The 18,801-nt window shown below is 46.6% G+C and overlaps 1 protein-coding gene across 2 annotated transcripts in view; it reads right to left on the bottom strand.

The window, feature by feature from the left end:
• Positions 1–18,801, bottom strand: part of rapgef4a (Rap guanine nucleotide exchange factor 4a) — a 317,823-nt gene that overhangs the window by 41,564 nt on the left and 257,458 nt on the right. For both annotated transcript variants that reach the window (XM_070875728.1, XM_070875727.1), the window contains exon 19: positions 17,372–17,469. In XM_070875728.1, coding sequence (XP_070731829.1) covers positions 17,372–17,469 — 98 coding nt within the window. The remainder of the gene's footprint in view (positions 1–17,371; positions 17,470–18,801) is intronic.

The raw sequence follows: 18,801 nt of genomic DNA, 5'->3' as shown, positions 1-18,801 counted from the left end.
CGGAAGTGTCCCTGACTTCCCACATAGTATAGGAGGAGCATAACATGTGTCCGAGCTCTCCTGCCATGACTTAAAACTTAGATTAACCTAATTGGTTTTTGAGTGGACAAAGGAGAACTAGTGGATGTAGTGTAGTTGGACTTTCAAAAGGCTTTTGACCATGTCCCGCACAAGAGATTGGTGTGCAAAATCAAAGCGCATGGTATTGGGGTAATGTACTGACGTGGATAGAGAACTGGTTGGCAGACAGGAAGCAGAGAGTCGGGATAAACGGGTCCTTTTCAGAATGGCAGGCAGTGACTAGTGGAGTGCCGCAGGGCTCAGTGCTGGGACCCCAGCTCTTTACAATGTACATTAACAATTTAGATGAAGGAAATGAGTGTAATATCTCCAAGTTTACGGATGACACTAAACTGGGTGGCGGTGTGAGCTGTGAGGAGGACGCTAAGAGGCTGCAGGGTGACTTGGACAGGTTAGGTGAGTGGGCAAATGCATGGCAGATGCAGTATAATGTGGATAAATGCGAGGTTATCCATTTTGGTGGCAAAAACACGAAGGCAGAATATTATCTGAATGGCGGCAGATTAGGAAAAGGGGAGGTGCAACGAGACCTGGGTGTCATGGTTCATCAGTCACTGAAAGTGGGCATGCAGATACAGCAGGTGGTGAAGAAGGCAAATGGTATGTTGGCCTTCATAGCTAGGGGATTTGAGTATAGGAGCAGGGAGGTCTTACTGCAGTTGTACTGGGCCTTAGTGAGGCCTCACCTGGAATATTGTGTACAGTTTTGGTCTCCTAAGCTGAGGAAGGACATTCTTGCTATTGAGGGAGTGCAGCGAAGGTTCACCAGACTGATTCCCGGGATGGCTGGACTGTCATATGAGGAGAGACTTGATCAACTGGGCCTTTATTCACTGGAGTTTAGAAGGATGAGAGGGGATTTCATAGAAACGTATAAGATTCTGACGGGACTGGACAGGTTAGATGCGGGAAGAATGTTCCCGATGTTGGGGAAGTCCAGAACCAAAGGGCCAAATGGCCTACTCCTACACCTATTTTTTATGTTTCTATGTTTCTATGTTCTGGAAAGGGAAACTAGAGGTAGAACGCCGCCTTCATGGAGTCAGCTTTGCCGTCAAGAATGAGCTCGTTGACCGCCTCAAAGACTCTCCCTGTGGGGTTAATGAATGCCACATGACTCTTTGTATTACCTTATCTCGGAACCAATGCGCCACAGTCATCAGTGCGCACGCCCCTACACTCGATGCAATGGATGAGGCTAAAGAGGGATTTTATTCCAACCTCGAGACATCCTTGTCCCTCGACCCCACAGGTGACAAATTGATCCTCCTGGGCGATTTTAATGCCAGGGTCGGCAAAGACACAGCCCTCTGGGGAAGCGTGTTTGGCAGAGAGGGGGTAGGGAAAGCCAACTCCAGCGGTATCCTACTCCTGAAAAAATGTCTAGAACATGAACTCCTCATCACCAACACCCTGTTCCGCCAGAGGGACAAATACAAGGCATCGTGGCAACACCTTCGCTCCAAACACTGGCACCTGCTTGACTATGTCATCGTCCGAGTCAAGGATCGCAAGGATGTGCACATCACCCGCGCCATGACAGGACTGACGACTGCTGGACGTACTACGGCCTGGGGGAGGTGGGACCAGTATAAACCGGACGGTCTGGGCAGGACCGGAACCAATGTGCTAGTGCTGTTGGGGAGGAGTTAAACTAATATGGCAGGGGGATGGGAACCTATGCAGGGAGGCAGAGGAAAATAAAAGGGAGACAGAGGCAAATGATAGAAAGGAGAATAGTAAAGGTGGAGGGCAGAGAATCCCAAGACAAAAAACAAAAACGGCCACATTACAGCAAAATTCTAAAGGGGCAAGGTGTGTTAAAAAGACAAGCCTGAAGGCTCTGTGCCTCAATGCGCGGTGTATTCAGAATAAGGTGGATGAATTAACTGCGCAGATAGCAGTTAATGGATACGATGTAATTGGCTTCACAGAGACATGGCTCCAGGGTGACCAAGGCTGGGAACTCAACATCCAGGGGTATTCAACATTTAGGAAGGATAGACAGAGAGGAAAAGGAGGTGGGGTGGCATTGCTGGTCAAAGAAGAAATTAATGCAATAGTAAGGAAGGACATTAGCCTGGATGATGTGGAATCAGTATGGGTGGAGCTGCGGAATACCAAAGGGTAGAAAACGCTAGTGGGAGTTGTGCACAGGCCACCAAACAGTAGTCGGAAACTAGGGTCCTAAACTTAAGGAAAGGTAACTTCGACGGCATAAGGCGTGAATTGGCTAGAATAGACTGGCAAATGATACTTAAAGGATTGACGGTGGATAGGCAATGGCAAACCTTTATAGATCATATGGATGAACTTCAACAGATGTACATCCCTGTCTGGAGTAAAAATAAAATAGGGAAGGTGGCTCAATCGTGGCTAACAAGGGAAATTAAGGATAGTGTTAGATCCAAGGAAGAGGCATATAAATTGGCCAGAAAAAGCAGCAAACCTGAGGACTGGGAGAAATTTAGAATTCAGCAGAGGAGGATAAAGGGTTTAATTAGGAGGGGGAAAATAGAGTACAAGAGGAAGCTTGCCGGGAACATAAAAACTGACTGCAAAAGCTTCTATAAGTATGTGAAGAGAAAAAGATTAGAGAAGACAAACGTAGGTCCCTTGCAGTTGGACTCAGGAGAATTAATAATGCGGAACAAAGAAACGGCAGACCAGTTGAACTAATACTTTGGTTCTGTCTTCAAGAAGGAAGACACAAATGACCTTCCGGATGTACTAGAGGACCGAGGGTCTCGTGAGAAGGAGGAACTGAAGGATATCCTTATTAGGCGGGAAATTGTGTTGGAGAAATTGATGGGATTGAAATCCGATAAATCCCCGGGACCTGATTGTCTGCATCCCAGAGTACTTAAAGAGGTGGCCCTAGAAATAGTGGATGCATTGGTGATCATTATCCAACAGTCTATCAACTCTGGATCAGTTCCTATGGACTGGAGGGTAGCTAATGTAACACCACTTTTTAAAAAAGGAGGGAGAGAGAAAACGGGTAATTATCGACCGGTTAGCCTGACATCAGTAGTGGGGAAAATGTGGAATCAATTATTAAGGATGAAATAGCAGCGCATTTGGAAAGCGGTGATAGGATCGTTCCAAGTCAGCATGGATTTATGAAAGGAAAATCATGCTTGACCAGTCTTCTGGAATTTTTTGAGGATGTAACTAGTAGAGTGGACAAGGGAGAACTAGAGGATGTGGTGTATTTGGACTTTCAAAAGGTCTTTGACAAGGTCCCACATAAGAGATTGGTGTGCAAGATCAAGGCACATGGTATTGGGGGTAATGTACTGGCGTGGATAGAGAATTGGTTGGCAGGCAGGAAGCAGAGAGTAGGTAAAAACGGGTCCTTTTTGGAATGGGAGGCAGTGACTAGTGGAATACCGCAGGGCTCAGTGCTGGGAGCCCAGCTATTCACAATATACATCAATGATTTGGATGAAGGAATTGAGTGTAATATCTCCAAGTTTGCAGATGATACTAAACTGGGTGGCGGTGTGAGCTGTGAGGAGGATGCTAAGAGGCTGCAGGGTGATTTGGACATGTTAGGTGAGTGGGCAAATGCATGGTAGATGCAGTATAATGTGGATAAATGTGAGGTTATCCACTTTGGTGGCAAAAACACGAAGGCAGAATATTATCTGAATGGCGGCAGATTAGGAAAAGGGGAGGTGCAATGAGACCTGGGTGTCATGGTTCATCACTCATTGAAAGTTGGCATGCAGTGAAGAAGGCAAATGGCATGTTGGCCTTCATAGCTAGGGGATTTGAGTATAGGAGCAGGGAGGTCTTACTGCAATTGTACAGGGCCCTAGTGAGGCTTCACCTGGAACATTGCGTTCAGTTGTGGTCTCCTAATCTGAGGAAGGACGTTCTTGCTATTGAGGGAGTGCAGCGAAGGTTCACCAGACTGATTTCAGGGATGGCTGGATTGACATATGAGGAGAGACTGGATCAACTGGGCCTTTATACACTGGAGTTTAGAAGGATGAGGAGGATCTCATAGAAACGTATAAGATTCTGACGGGATGGGACAGGTTAGATGCCGGAAGAATGTTCCTGATGTTGGGGAAGTGCAGAACCAGGGGACACAGTCTTAGGATAAGGGGTAGGCCAGTTAGGACTGAGATGAGGAGAAACTTCTTTCACTCAGAGAGTTGTTAACCTGTGAAATTCCCTGCCGCAGAGAGTCGTTGATGCCAGTTCATTGGATATATTCAAGAGGGAGTTAGATGTGGCCCTTACGGCTAAAGGGATCAAGGGGTATGGAGAGAAAGCGGGAAAGGGGTACTGAGGTGAATGATCAGCCATGATCATATTGAATGGTGGTGCAGGCTCGAAGGGCCGAATGGCCTACTCCTGCACCTGTTTTCTATGTTTCTATGTTTCTAATCCGATCCATCATCAACATTAACATTGCCCCAAAGCAGAGGGGACAGCAGAAGCAGTTCCGCAAAAAAGTTAATGCCGGGGCACTTAGAGACCCAGCTAAGAGAGCCCTATACAGCCAGTGCCTCACAGACAATCTGGCGTGCCTTGATGACCCTGAGATGTTGAAGGCCCATAGTGCTTGGACTGCCTCCAGGTCTCTATAACCAATGCCTGTGAAGAGACATTTGGTCACTCAACCAGAAAACATCAGGACTGGTTTGATGAAAATGATCAGGAGATCGAAGAACTAATAGATCGCAAGCGCAAAGCATTTCTGAGCCTCAAGCAACAATCCAACTCGGGAGCTGCAAAACAACATTACAGACGGCTCAAGGCTCAGGCCCAACAAAAAACCCGGGACCTAAAGAAGGTGGATGGAGAAAGCACAGGAGATACAACAACTGGCCGACAGCCACGATATGCGAGGATTCCTCGCTGCAGTCAAGGGGGCGGCAGAAGACTGAAAATCCAGCCCCAAGTATTCTGAAGGCTGCGTAACCACCCCAGAAATAAACCTATCATAGAAACATAGAAATTTAGAAAATAGGTGCAGGAACCTTCGGCCCTTTGAGCCTGAACCACCATTCAATAAGATCATGGCTAATCATGCAACTTCAGTACCCCACTGCTGCCTTCTCGCCACACCCGCTGATCCCTTTAGCCGTAAGGGCCACATCTAACTCCCTTTTATCCAACGAACTGGATTCAACAACTTTCTGTGGTAGAGAATTCTTTAGGTTCACAATTCTCTGGGTGAAAAAATTTCTCCTCATCTCGGTCCTACATGGCTTACCCCTTATTCTTAGACTGTGACCCCTGGTTCTGGACTTCCCCAACATCAGGAACATTCTTCCTGCATCTAACCTGTCCAATCCCATCAGACTTTTATATGCTTCCAAGAGATCTCCTCTCATTCTTCTAAATTCCAGTGAATATAAGCCTAGTCGATCCAGTCTTTCTTCATATGTCAGTCCTGCCATCCCGGGAATCAGTCTGGTGAACCTTCGCTGCACTCCCTCAATAGCAAGAATATCCTTCCTCAGATTAGGAGACCAAAACTGAACACAATACTCAAGGTGTGGTCTCACCAAGGCCCTTTACAACTGCAGCAAGACCTCCCTGCTCCTCTACTCAAATCCTCTTGCTATGAAGGCCAACATGCCATTTGCTTTCTTAACTGCCTGCTGTACCTGCATGCCTACTTTCAATGACTGATGTACCATGACACCCAGGTCTCGTTGCACCTCCCCTTTTACTAATCTGTCACCATTCAGATAATATTCTGTCTTCCTGTTTTTGCCACCAAAGTTGATAACCTCACATTTATCCACATTATACTTCATCTGCCATGCATTTGCCCACTCACCTAACCTGTCCAAGTCCCCCTGCAGCCTCTTAGCATCCTCCTCACAGCTCACACCGCCACCCAGCTTAGTGTCATCTGAAAACTTGGAGATATTACATTCAATTCCTTCGTCTAAATCATTAATATATATTGTAAATAGCTGGGGTCCCAGCACTGAACCTTGCGGTACCTCACTAGTCACTGCCTGCCATTCTGAAAAGGACCCTTTTATTCCCACTCTTTGCTGCTTGTCTGCCAACCAGTTCTCTATCCACGTCAATACATTACCCCCAATCCCATGTGCCTTACTTTTGCACACTAATCTCTTGTGTGGGACCTTGTCAAAAGCCTTTTGAAAGTCGAAATACACCACATCCACTGGTTCTCCCTTATCCACTCTACTAGTTATATCCTCAAAAAATTCTAGAAGAGTTGTCAAGCATGATTTCCCTTTCATAAATCCATGCTGACTTGGACCGATCCTGTCACTGCTTTCCAAATGCACTGCTATTACATCTTTAATAATCGATTCCAGCATTTTCCCCATTACCGATGTCAGGCTAACCGGTCTATAATTCCCTGTTTTCTCTCTCCCTCCTTTTTTAAAAAGTGGGGTTACATTAGCTACCCTACAATCAGGAACTGATACAGAATCCATGGAATGTTGGGAAATGACCACCAATGCATCTACTATTTCTAGGGCCACTTCCTTAAGTACTCTGGGATGCAGACTATCAGGCCCTGGGGATTTATCGGCCTTCAATCCCATCAATTTCCCTAACGCCATTTCCTGACTAGTAAGGATTTCACTCAGTTCCCTTAGTTCCCCCTTCTCTCTAGACCCTCGGTCCCATGGTATTTTCGGGAGGTTATTTGTGTCTTCCTTAGTGAAGACAGAACCAAAGTACTTGTTCAATTGGTCTGCCATTTCCTTGTTCCCCATTATGAATTCATCTGATTCTGACTGCAAGGGATCTACATTAGTCTTCATTAATCTTTTTCTCTTCACATATCTATAGAAGCTTTTGCAGTCAGTTTTTATGTTCCCTGCAAGCTTACTCTCATACTCCATTTTCCCCCTCCCAATTAAACCCTTTGTCCTCCTCTGCTGAATTCTAAATTTCTCCCAGTCCTCAGGTTTGCTGCTTTTTCTCGCCAATTTATATGCATCCTCCTTCGATTTAACACTATCCCTAATTTCCCTTGTTAGCCACGGTTGAGCCACCTTCCCCGTTTTATTTTTACACCAGACAGGGATGTACAATTGTTGTAGTTCATCCATGTGATCTTTAAATGTCTGCCATTGCCTATCTACTGTCAACCCTTTAAGTATCATTCACCAGTCTCTCCTAGCCAATTCATGTCTCATACCATCGAAGTTATCTTTCTTTAAGTTCGGGATCCTAGTCTCTAAATTAACTGTGTCACTCTCCATCTTAAAGAAGAATTCCACCATATTATGGTCACTCTTCCCCAAGGGGCCTCGCACGATTGTTAATTAATCCTCTCTCATTACACAACACCAGTCTAGGATGGCCTGCTCCCTAGTTGGTTCCTCGACATATTGGCCTAGAAAACCATCCCTTATACACTCCAAGAAATCCTCCTCCACAGTATTGCTACCAATCTGGTTAGCCCAATCTATATGTAGATTAAAGTCACCCATGATAACTGTTGTACCTTTATTGCATGCATCCTTAATTTCCTGTTTGATGCCATCCCCAACCTCACTACTAGTGTCCTCCAAGCACTTATTAAATTGTTTACAGTCCAGCTTCAATTGGTGGAACAATTTAAGAAACCCGGTTTTATTTATTCCTATTGCAGTTGATTCCTACTTTTGCTCATTTATGGAATATTATTGGCCAACAATCTATAATAAAATGAGGATTTGTCATTGACTGCGAGAAGTCTGTTTTAAACCAGTCATCGGCAAGCAGATATTTACAAGAGAAGCATTTTCAGACTTCAAGCCAAGGTAGGAATATAAAATAAATTATTAAAGGATGCAACTTCAGGTGCTGCATCCCTCTTCTGTTCCAGCCATCCCACATCCTTTACCAAATGTGACATGTATCAATGCCCAATCATATAAATTTAGATTGAGCAGGACCAATCTACCCCTTGTCTCATTCCTCTGGATTTTGGTTAAACTTAATCTGGGGATTTTCATCTTGCAAAAGCTCAGGAACATCAGTGTAATGTTCAACAAGTATTCTTTCATCTAGAGGGAAATCACATTAGTTATATCTTGGCATTAAGTTCATATGTTCCTAGTAATATTAAATACACTTTTCACCTCTCATGGTCTTTCTTTGTACTAGCCAATAGGTCAAATATGTTTACTTAAAAAATAAAATTGTTCCTGGGATGTGGATGTTGCTTGCAAGACCAGCTTTTATTACCCATCCCTAATGCCCTTGAGAAGGTGGTGGCGAGCCACCTTCTTGAACTGCTGCAGTCCATGTGGTGAAGGTACTCCCACAATGCTGTTAGGGAGGGAGTTCCAGGATTTTGACCCAGTGACAATGAAGGAACAATGATATATTTCAAGTCAGGATGGTGTGTGACTTAGAGGGGAACTTGGAGGAGATGGTGTTCCCATGCGCTTGCAGCCCTTGTCCTTCTAGATGGTAGAGGTCACGGGTTTGGGAGGTGCTGTCGAAGAAGCCCTGGCGAGTTGCTTCAATGAATCTTGTAGATGGTACACACTGTAGCCACGGTGGTGGAGGGAGTGAATGTTGAAGGTGGTGGATGGGCTGCCAATCAAGCAGGCTGCTTTGTCCTGGATGGTGTCAGGCGTCTTGAGTGTTGTTGGAGCTGCACTCATCCAAGCCAGTGGAGAGTATTCCATCACACTCCTAATGTGTGCTTTGTAGATGGTGGAAAGACTTTGGGGAGTCAGGAGGTGAGACATTCGCAGCAGAATACCTAGCCTCTGACCTGCTCATGTAGCTACAGTATTTATGTTGCTGGTCCAGTTAGGTTTCTGGTGAATGATAACCCCCAGGATGTTGGGGAATTCGGTGATGGTAATGCCGTTGACTGTCAAGGGGAGGTGATTGGACACTCTCTTGTTGGAGATAGTCATTGCCTGGCACTTGTATGGTGCGAATGTTACTTTCCACTTATCAGCCCAAGCCTGAATTTCATCCAGGTCCCTGCCGCAGAGAATTGTTGATGCCAGTTCATTGGATATATTCATGAGGGAGTTAGATATGGCCCTTACAGCTAAGGGGATCAAGGGGTATGGAGAAAAAGCAGGAAAGGGGTACTGAGGGAATGATCAGCCATGATCTTATTGAATGGCGGTGCAGGCTCGAAGGGCCGAATGACCTACTCCTGCACCTATTTTCTATGTTTCTATGCATGCGGGCATGTACTGCGTCATTATCTGAGGAGTTGCGACTGGCACTGAACATTATTATCAGCGAACAACCCCACTTCTGACCTTATGATTGAGGGAAGGTCAGTAATGAAGCAGCTCAAGATGGTTGGATCTAGGACACTGCCCTGAGGAACTTTGCAGTGATATCCTGGGGCTAAGATGATTGGCGTCCAACAACCACAGCCAACTTCCTTTGTGCTAGGTATGACTCCAGCCAGTGGAGAGTTTTCCTCCCGATTCCCATTTACTTCAATTTTATGAGCGCTCATTGATGCCATACTGTGTCAAATGCTGCCTTGATGTCAAAGGTAGTCACTCTAACCACACCTCTGGAATTCAACTCTTTTGTCCATTTTGGACCAAGGCTCAAATGAGGTCTGGAGTTGAGTGGTCCTGCTGGAACCCAAACTGAGCATTGGTGAGCAGGTTATTGGCACTGTCGCCAACACCTTTCATCACTTTGCTGTTGATTGAGAGTAGACTGATGGGGCGGTAATTTCCCTGATTGGATTTGTCCTGTTTTTTGTGGACAGGATATATCTTGGCAGTTTTCCACATTGTCGGGTAGATGCCAGTGTTGTAGCTATACTAGAACAGCTTGGCTAGAGGCGCGCTAATTCTGAAGCAGAAGTCTTCAACACGACAGCTGGGATGTTGTCGGGGCTCATAGTCTTTGCTGTATCCAGTGCGCTCAGCCATTTCTTGACATCACGTGGAATGAATTGATTGGCTGAAGACTGGCTTTTGTGATGGTGGGGACCTCCGAAGGAGGCTGAGATGGATCATCCACTCAGCACTTCTGGCTGAAGATGGTTGTAAACGCTTCAGCCTTGTCTTTTGCACTCACATGCAGGGCTCTGCCATCATTGAAGATGGAGTAGTTCATGGAGCTTCCTCCGCCTGTTAGTTGTTTAATTCACCATTGGATATGGCAGGACTGCAGAGCTTTGATATGATCCATTGGTTGTGGGAACGGTTAGTTCTGTCTCTAGCACGCCATTTCCGCTGTTTAGCATGCATGTAATCCTGTATTGCAGCTTCCCCAAGTTGGCACCTCATTTTTAGGTACCCTTGGAGCTGCTCGTGGCATGTTCTTCTATACTTCTCATTGAACCAGGGTTGGTCCCCTGGCTTGATGGCAATGATAGAGTGAGGGATTTGCCGGGCCATGAGGTTACAGATTGTGGGGGAATATAATTCTGCTGCTGCCGATGGCCCACAACTCATCATGGATGCCCAGTTTTGAGCTGCTGGATCTTTTCTGAATCTAGCACAATGGTAGTGCCACACAACATGATGGAGGGTGTCCTCAGTGTGAAGATGGGACTTTGTCTTCAGAAGGACTGTGCGGTGGTCACTGTTACCAATGCTGTCATGGATAGATGTAGATAGGGTAAATTGGTGAGGATGAGGTCAAGTTGGTTTTTCCTTCGTGTTGGTTCTCTCACCACCTGCTCCAGGCCCAATCTGGCAGCTAGGTCATTCAGGACTCGGGCAGCTCGATCAGTAGTGGTGCTACTGAGCCATTCTGGGTGCTGGACATTTAGGTCCCCTACCCAGAGTACATTCTGTGCCCTTGCAACCCTCAGTGTTTCTTACAAGTGGTGTTCAAAATGGAGGAGTACGGATTCATCAGCTGAGGGAGGGCGGTAGGTGGTAATCAGCAGAAGGTTTCCTTTCCCATGCTTGACCTGAAGCCATGTGACCTTATAGGGTCTAGAGTAATGTTGACTACTTCCAGGGCTACTCCCACTGTGTATATCACTGTGCCGCTAACATAAGAATTAGGAGGAGGATTAGGCTGTATAATCCTTCGAGCCAGCTCCGCCATTCAATAAGATCACGGCAGTGGATGTGGTGTATTTGGACTTTCAAAAGGCTTTTGACAAGGTCTCACACAAGAGATTGGTGTGCAAAATCAAAGCACATGGTATTGGGGGTAATATACTGATGTGGATAGAGAACTGGTTGGCAGACAGGAAGCAGAGAGTCGGGATAAACGGGTCCTTTTCAGAATGGCAGGCAGTGACTAGTGGAATGCTGCAGGGCTCAGTGCTGGGACCTCAGCTCTTTACAATATACATCAATGATTTGGATGAAGGAATTGAGTGTAATATCTCCAAGTTTGCAGATGACACTAAACTGGGTGGTGATGTGAGCTGTGAGGGGGACGCTAAGAGGCTGCAGGGTGACTTAGACGGGTTAGGTGAGTGGGCAAATGCATGGCAGATGCAGTATAATGTGGATAAATGTGAGGTTATCCACTTTGGGGGCAAAAACGTGAAGACAGAATATTATCTGAATGGTGGCAGATTAGGAAAACGGGAGGTGCAACGAGACCTGGGTGTCATGGTTCATCAGTTATTGAAAGTTGGCATACAGGTGCAGCAGGCAGTAAAGAAGGCAAATGGTATGTTGGCCTTCATAGCTAGGGGATTTGAGTATAGGAGCAGGGAGGTTTTACTGCAGTTGTACAGGGCCTTGGTGAGGCCTCACCTGGAATATTGTGTTCAATTTTGGTCTCCTAATCTGAGGAAGGATGTTCTTGCTATTGAGGGAGTGCAGTGAAGGTTCACCAGACTGATTCCCGGGATGGCCGGACTGACATATGAGGAGAGACTGGATCAACTAGGTGTTTATACATTGGAGTTTAGAAGGATGAGAGGGGATCTCATAGAAACATACAAGATTCTGATGAGACGGGACAGGTTAGATGCAGGTAGATTGTTCCCGATGTTGGGGAAGTCCAGAACCAGAGTCCAGAACCAGGGGACATAGTCTTAGGATAAGGGGTAGGCCATTTAGGACTGAGATGAGGAGAGTTGTTAACCTGTGGAATTCCCTGCCGCAGAGAGTTGTTGATGCCAGTTCATTGGATATATTAAAGAGGGAGTTAGATATGGCCCTTACGGCTAAAGGGATCAAAGGGTATGGAGAAAAAGCAGGAAAGGGGTACTGAGGGAATGATCAGCCATGATCTTATCGAATGGTGGTGCAGGCTCGAAGGACCGAATAGTCTACTCCTGTACCTATTTTCTATGTTTCTATGTTTCCACCTCAATTCCACTTTCCCGCCTGATTCCCATATCCCTTGATTCCCCTAGAGTCCAAAAATCTATCTGTCTCAGCCTTGAACATACTCAACAACTCAGTATCCACAGCCCTTTGGAGTAGAGAATTCCAAAGATTCACAATCCTCCGAGTTAAGAACTTCCTCTTCATTTCTGATTTTAAAGGTCGACCTTTTACCCTGAGACTATGACCCCTAGTTCTAGACTCTCCAGCTAGGGGAAACTGTTGTGTCCTTAGATGCTCTAACAATAACTCCACGAGGCAGTGTATTGTACTTGAACTGTAGTGACCGTAGTCCTTTATTAGTTAACTCCAGAGTGAGGATCATACCTAGTGGCCTGCCTTTTATACTAGGCCAGGCATATCTGTACAGGTAACCTACAAGTCTCCCACTGCTGTGCCCTCTGGTGGCACACCTTGAGATAGTACCAACAGTAGCCATGTAGAATACATGACATCACTCCCCCCTGAACCCTCAGTGCAAATCGTCTCTGCATTGACTATGCTCTGGGCTTAGCGCTATGTGGGTTTTGTCTGGTTGACCTCTGGCGGGCCAGCTCAACCTTGGGTGGGTAGTGGTGCAGTAGCGTGCTGGTGGTTGCTGTTTGTGTGTGTGTTCCTAACCACTCCATTCACCCCCCCTTTTCCTTACTGATGTGGCGGGGGCTCCTGACGTTCATGTACATTCGAGTTCAGGTAAATGGGTTTCGCGTTTATTTCTTTTTTTTTGTGGTTCCGTGGTGCGACAAATACGTTAGATGCCTTGTCGATACGGTGACCGGTGCTTTGAGGACAAGCTAGTTCCGGAACTGCTGGGTTGTGTCGCGACTCAGTGCCCGGTGCTGGCAGTGGGAACCCGGTTGGCTCGCGTAGCCTGCTCTCGGGGCTGTTGCCGTGGTCCCTAGCGTCGGGCAAGTTAACAGATGTCTGTGACCTCCCTGTCCTTTCTTTGCGCCCTGGGTCACAGCTGCTCCCTGAGTAGCTGTCATCTAGCAGTGCACAGGGAACTGCTGACTCGCTGGCCTGGGCGTCGTTTGGTTTGGAATCCTGGCTGGTGCTTTTTTCCTCTGGGGGAACAGTGGCGGTTGACCCTACATCTAGGAGTATGGACTTGGTGCAGTCTGCTCCTTCAGGCTCGTGACAGCTGGTGCCATCGATTGCCTGAGAGATGGAGCCGACCCAGAGCGTGGTATCAATACCGTTGCCGTTGCCCTGCTGAGGTCGCTTGCTCCACAGCTTGTGTGTGTTGGCTGCTTGTGGCCACACTTCGTGGTGCATGACTCTGGTCCCCGGGACGCAGGCTACAGCATCGGGTAGTTCGCTGGACCTGTGTGCACCCGATGGGTGTCTGCCTGCTGCATTGGCTGCGTGCAGTGGGAATCTTGCATTGCACAGCTTTTCCTTACTTATGATGGACACTCTAGGGGTCCGATCACGATCACGCGACTGTTCCTCGCTGGTTGCATATGCACAGTTCAGATCATCAATCACACATTGTACATAATCGCGCGACTTTTCCTCGCCGGTTGCATGTATACAATTCCGATTATCAGTTACACATTTTACATGATCAGTTACACACTTTATATAATCCATTGCACCTTTTGTTTCTAGCTTACAATTACTGTTACATTGCTTAAATTTGTGGAACTGTCCCTTTAATTGTAGTGGGTTGCAGGCCTCCTTTAAGAGAGCCTTGCTTGCTTTACCTCAATCTGCTTCTCCGTTTGGTGCCACATCTTGCTCCATCAGTGCTGCACCTTGTGGTCTGGCCGCGGCCATCTTTGTCTTCAGCACATCACCTCGTGGTTCGGGCGCCATCTTTCCTTCGTCCACGATGTCGACTGCGGTGATCCTCTTCTCACAGGGTTCTGCCTCCGCAATTGGGAAGTTGTTTCTGGATCCGATTTTCTTCCTCCGGAATCCTGCCACTGGAGCTCGGAAGGTGCTTTTGGGTCGTCTCAGCTGGATCAGCTCCACACAGTCGTGCTGAGCGGTCTGTGTTTCGGGTGCCGTGCTGGTCTGTTCTCCAGTGCCGGGTCCACTCTCAGGTGAGGGCTTCCTTTGCCTCTGAGCGCAGAGGGCTTCGATCGCTGGAGGGGTGAAGTCTTCCCACTTCCAATGGATCCAATCCATCCACCTTCTGCCGAGCAGCGTTGGTCCATCACCTGCAACAATCCATAGGGGTAAACTTGTACATCGCAGCATCATGGAGTACCTTTACATTCACACTACCAACGACTGGGATGATTTAATTGGTGTAGGTGCGCAGCATTGCCTTAACCGGGACCAACTCAGGTCGTTCAGCCGGATTGTCCCATAGCATCTCAAAGGCTCTTTGATTCATCACTGACTGGCTTGCCCCTGAGTCCACTTCCATGAAGACTGGGCTTCCCTCTATCTCGACTTCCATCTTCAGCAGGGAGCACTCAGTGGTTCAGGTAAACATGCTATGTACCTCCCCGTGGGATTGGGCTGCCTCTCTGTCTAACAATTCATAATCCATGCTGGATTCATGGCCATCTGCGGACTCCTCACCGACACAGTGAGTTCTATTTCTCTTACTCATTCGCTGAAGGTGGCCCCTTATGCTGCAGCCTTTGCAAACATAGTCTTTAAAACGGCACTGGTGAGCCCTGTGACTCCCTCCACAATGCCAGCATGGTGCTGCTCGATTAGCCCCCCTCGGCGGACTCTGAGTTAAGGGACTTGGGGGCCTGTACTCTCTTGCCTGAGAGGACTCGCGCTCTGCAGTCCAGCCCCTGAACGGCGCCACTCGGTGCACAGTACCTGCCTGGTTTGAGTCCTCAGAGTGAGACATCTGCCTAGAGCCGCAGGTTGAGGTCATGAATGACTGGCTCACAGAGATGGCCTTCTGCAGTGTGACTGTGGTATCCACCGATAGTAGCTTGTGGCGAAGGCCCTCATGGCTAATTACAATGACAAAAATGTCCCGCAGCGCTTCGTTGAGGTGGGTGCCGAACTCGCACAGTGCTGTCAGCCTCCTGAGGTGTGCGGCATACTTCGCAACTTCCTGGCCTTCGGGCCGTCAGTGGGTATAGAACCGGTGTCTGGCTGTGAGGATGCTCTCCTTGGGCTTGAGTTGCTCTTGGATCAGGGTTACGAGCTCGTTGTATGACTTGGTCGTTGTCTTCGCTGGTGCCAGCAAGTCCCTGACGAGGCCATAGACGTTAGGCCCACAATTGCTTAGCAGGATAGCGCGGCTATCAGATAATGCGGCCGGTTCGTCGCCTGCCAGGTTGTTTGCTGTGAAAAAGTGTTCTAGCCTCTCCACAAAGGCATCCCAATCATCACAATTGGCTAACTGCTGCAATGTACCAAGGGTAGCCATTTCCGCGTGAAAGTTTGTAATCTCATCGCCAGTTGTTGTGTCCTTAGATGCTCCAACAATGACTCCAGGAGACAGTGTGTAGTATTTGAACTGTAGTGACCGTAGTCCTTTATTAGTTAACTCCAGAGGATCACACCTGGTGGCCTGCCTTTTATATTAGGCCAGGCACACCTGTATAGGTAACCTACGAGTCTCCCACTGCTGTACTATGGTGGCACATCTTGAGATAGTACCAACAGTAGCCACGTAGAATACATGACAGAAACAACCTCTCAACATCTACCCTGTCAATCCCCTGCAGAATCTTATATGTTTCAATGAGATGACCTCTCATTCTTCTAAACTCCAGAGAGTACAGACACAATCTACACAATCTCTCCTCATAGGATCAATCTTGTGAGCCTATGTTGCATGTATGTCCTTTCTCATAAGGAGACCAAAATTATGCACAGTAGTCCAGGTGTAGTCTCATCAAATCCATGTACAATTGTAGTAAGACTTCCCTACTCTTGTACTCCAATCCCCTTGCAATAAAGGCCAACATGCCATTTGCCTTCCTGCATGCTAACGTTTTGTTTTTTCCTGTACGAGGACACCTAAATCTCACTGAACACCAATACTTAATAGTTTCTCACCATTTAAATATATTGTGTTTTTCTATTCTTCCTACCAAAATGAATAACCTCACATTTCCCCACATTATACTCCATCTGCCACCTTATTGCCCCTCATTTAATCTGTCTAAATCCCTTTGCAAGCTCTTTGTGTCCTCCTCACAGCTTACTTTCCCACCTAGCTTTGTATCATCAGCAAACTTAGTTCCTTCATTTATGTCATTAATATAGAATGTAAATAGCTGAGGCCCAAGCACTGATCCTTGCGGCATCCCACAAGTTACAGCCTGCCAAAATTACCCGTTTATCCCTACTCTCTGTTTTTTATCTGTTAACCAATTCTCTCTCCATGCTAATATATTACCCCCAACCCCATGAGCCCTTATCTTGCATAGTAACCTTTCATGTGACACCTTATCGAATGACTTTTGGAAATCCAAATATACTACATGCACTGGTTCCCCTTTATCAACCCTGCTAGTTACATCCTCAAAAGCTCGAATAAATTTGTTTTACACAATTTTCCTTTCATAAAACCATGCTGACTCTGCCTAATCAGATGATGATTTTCTAAGTACCCACACTGTTACCACTTCCTTAATAATGGATTCCAACATTAATGGATGCCGGTGGAACAGGACATACTCAAGGATGATAATGGAGGAGCCTGGGACATTGGCTGAAAGGTATGATTCTGTGAGCATGACTATGTCAGGCTGTTGCTTGACTTGTCTGTGGGACAGCTCTCTCAATTTTGGCACAATTCCTCGGGTGTTAGTGAGGAGGACTTAGCAGGGTCGACTGGGCTGGGAGTGCTGTTGTTATGTCCAAAGCTGGTGCCGAAGTCCATCCGGTTTTATTCTTATTATTGTTTTTCGTAGTGGTTTGGTAGAACTGAGTGGCTTGCTGGCCATTTCAGAGGGCAGTTAAGAGTCAACCTCATTGCTGTGGGTCTGGAGTCACATACAGGTCAGACCAAATAAGGCCAGCAGATTTCCTTCCCTCCGACCGCAATATACAGGGAGAATACTGGGACACAAAAATACAGACTGAGTTACGGATGTTAAGAATATACATACCAGAGAGTCAAATTGTTCCCTTGGACAGACAAACAAGCGCCCATTTACATTGGTTATTGTAAAAACCGAAACATCACTCGGCTTCAGCACCACTTTTTCTGAAAGAAATGGGGAGAAATAAGTGAAGCTCAGTGAGTTCATCCCTATCTGCGTAATGCTATCTAGAAAGAAAGACTATAGCGTCTTTCATGACCGCCAGATGTCCCAAAGCAATTTACAGTCATTTAAGTACTTTTAGAAGTGTAGTCACTGCTGTAATATAGGAAATGTGGCAACCAATTTGCGCACAGCAAGCTCCCACAAACAGCAATTTGATAATGACCAGATAATCTGTTTTAGTGATGTTGATTGAGGGCTAAATATTGGCCACAACACCAGGGATAACTCCGCTGCTCTTCTTTGAAATAGTGCCATGGGATCTTTTACGTCCACCTGAGAGAGCAAACGGGGTTTCAGTTTGACATCTCATCTGAAAGATGGCACCCTTGACAGTGCAGTACTCCCTCAGCACTGCACTGGAGTATCAGACGAGATTTTCCGTGCTCAATAAGAACATAATAGGAACAGCAGTAGGCCATACGGCCCCTCGAGCCTGCTCCGCCATTCAATAGGATCAAGGCTGATCTGATCATGGACTCAGCTCCACTTCCCTGCCCGCTCCCCATAAACCCTTAACATTTAAGAAACTGTCTATTTCTGTCTTAAATTTATTCAATGTCCCAGCTTCCACAGCTCTGTGAGCCAGCGAATTCCACAGATTTACAACCCTCTGAGAGAAGAATTTCTCTGTTTTAAATGGGCGGCCCCTTATTCCAAGATCATGCCCTCTAGTTCTAGTCTCCCCCATCAGTGGAAATATCCTCTCTGCATCCACCTTGACAAACCCCCTCATAATCTTATACGTTTCAATACGATCAGCTCTTATTCTTCTGAATTCCAATGAGTAGAGGCCCAACCAACTCAACCTTTCCTCATAAGTCAACCCCCTCATCTCCGGAATCAACCTAGAGAACTTTCTCTGAACTGCCTCCAAAGCAAGTATATCCTTTCATAAATATGGAAACCAAAACTGCACGCAGTATTCCAGGTGTGGCCTCACCAATACCCTGTATAGCTGTAGCAAAACTTCCCTGCTTTTATACTCCATCCCCGTTGCAATAAAGGCCAAGATTCCATTGGCCTTCCTGATCACTTGCTGTACCTGCATACTATCCTTTTGTGTTTCATGTATAAGTACCCCCAGGTCCCACTGTACTGCAGCACTTTGCAATCTTTCTCCATTTAAATAATAACTTGCTCTTTGATTATTTTTCTGCCAAAGTGCATGACCTCACACTTTCCAGCATTATACTCCATCTGCCAAATTTTTGCCCACTTAGCCTGTCTATGTCCTTTTGCAGATCTTTGTATCGTCAGCAAACTTGGCTATG

This window comes from Pristiophorus japonicus, chromosome 3 (assembly GCF_044704955.1).
Source record: "Pristiophorus japonicus isolate sPriJap1 chromosome 3, sPriJap1.hap1, whole genome shotgun sequence".
NCBI classification, from domain to species: Eukaryota; Metazoa; Chordata; class Chondrichthyes; family Pristiophoridae; genus Pristiophorus; species Pristiophorus japonicus.
Note: the sequence above shows the minus strand (reverse complement) of the source record. Positions and strands in the feature narration are given on the sequence as shown.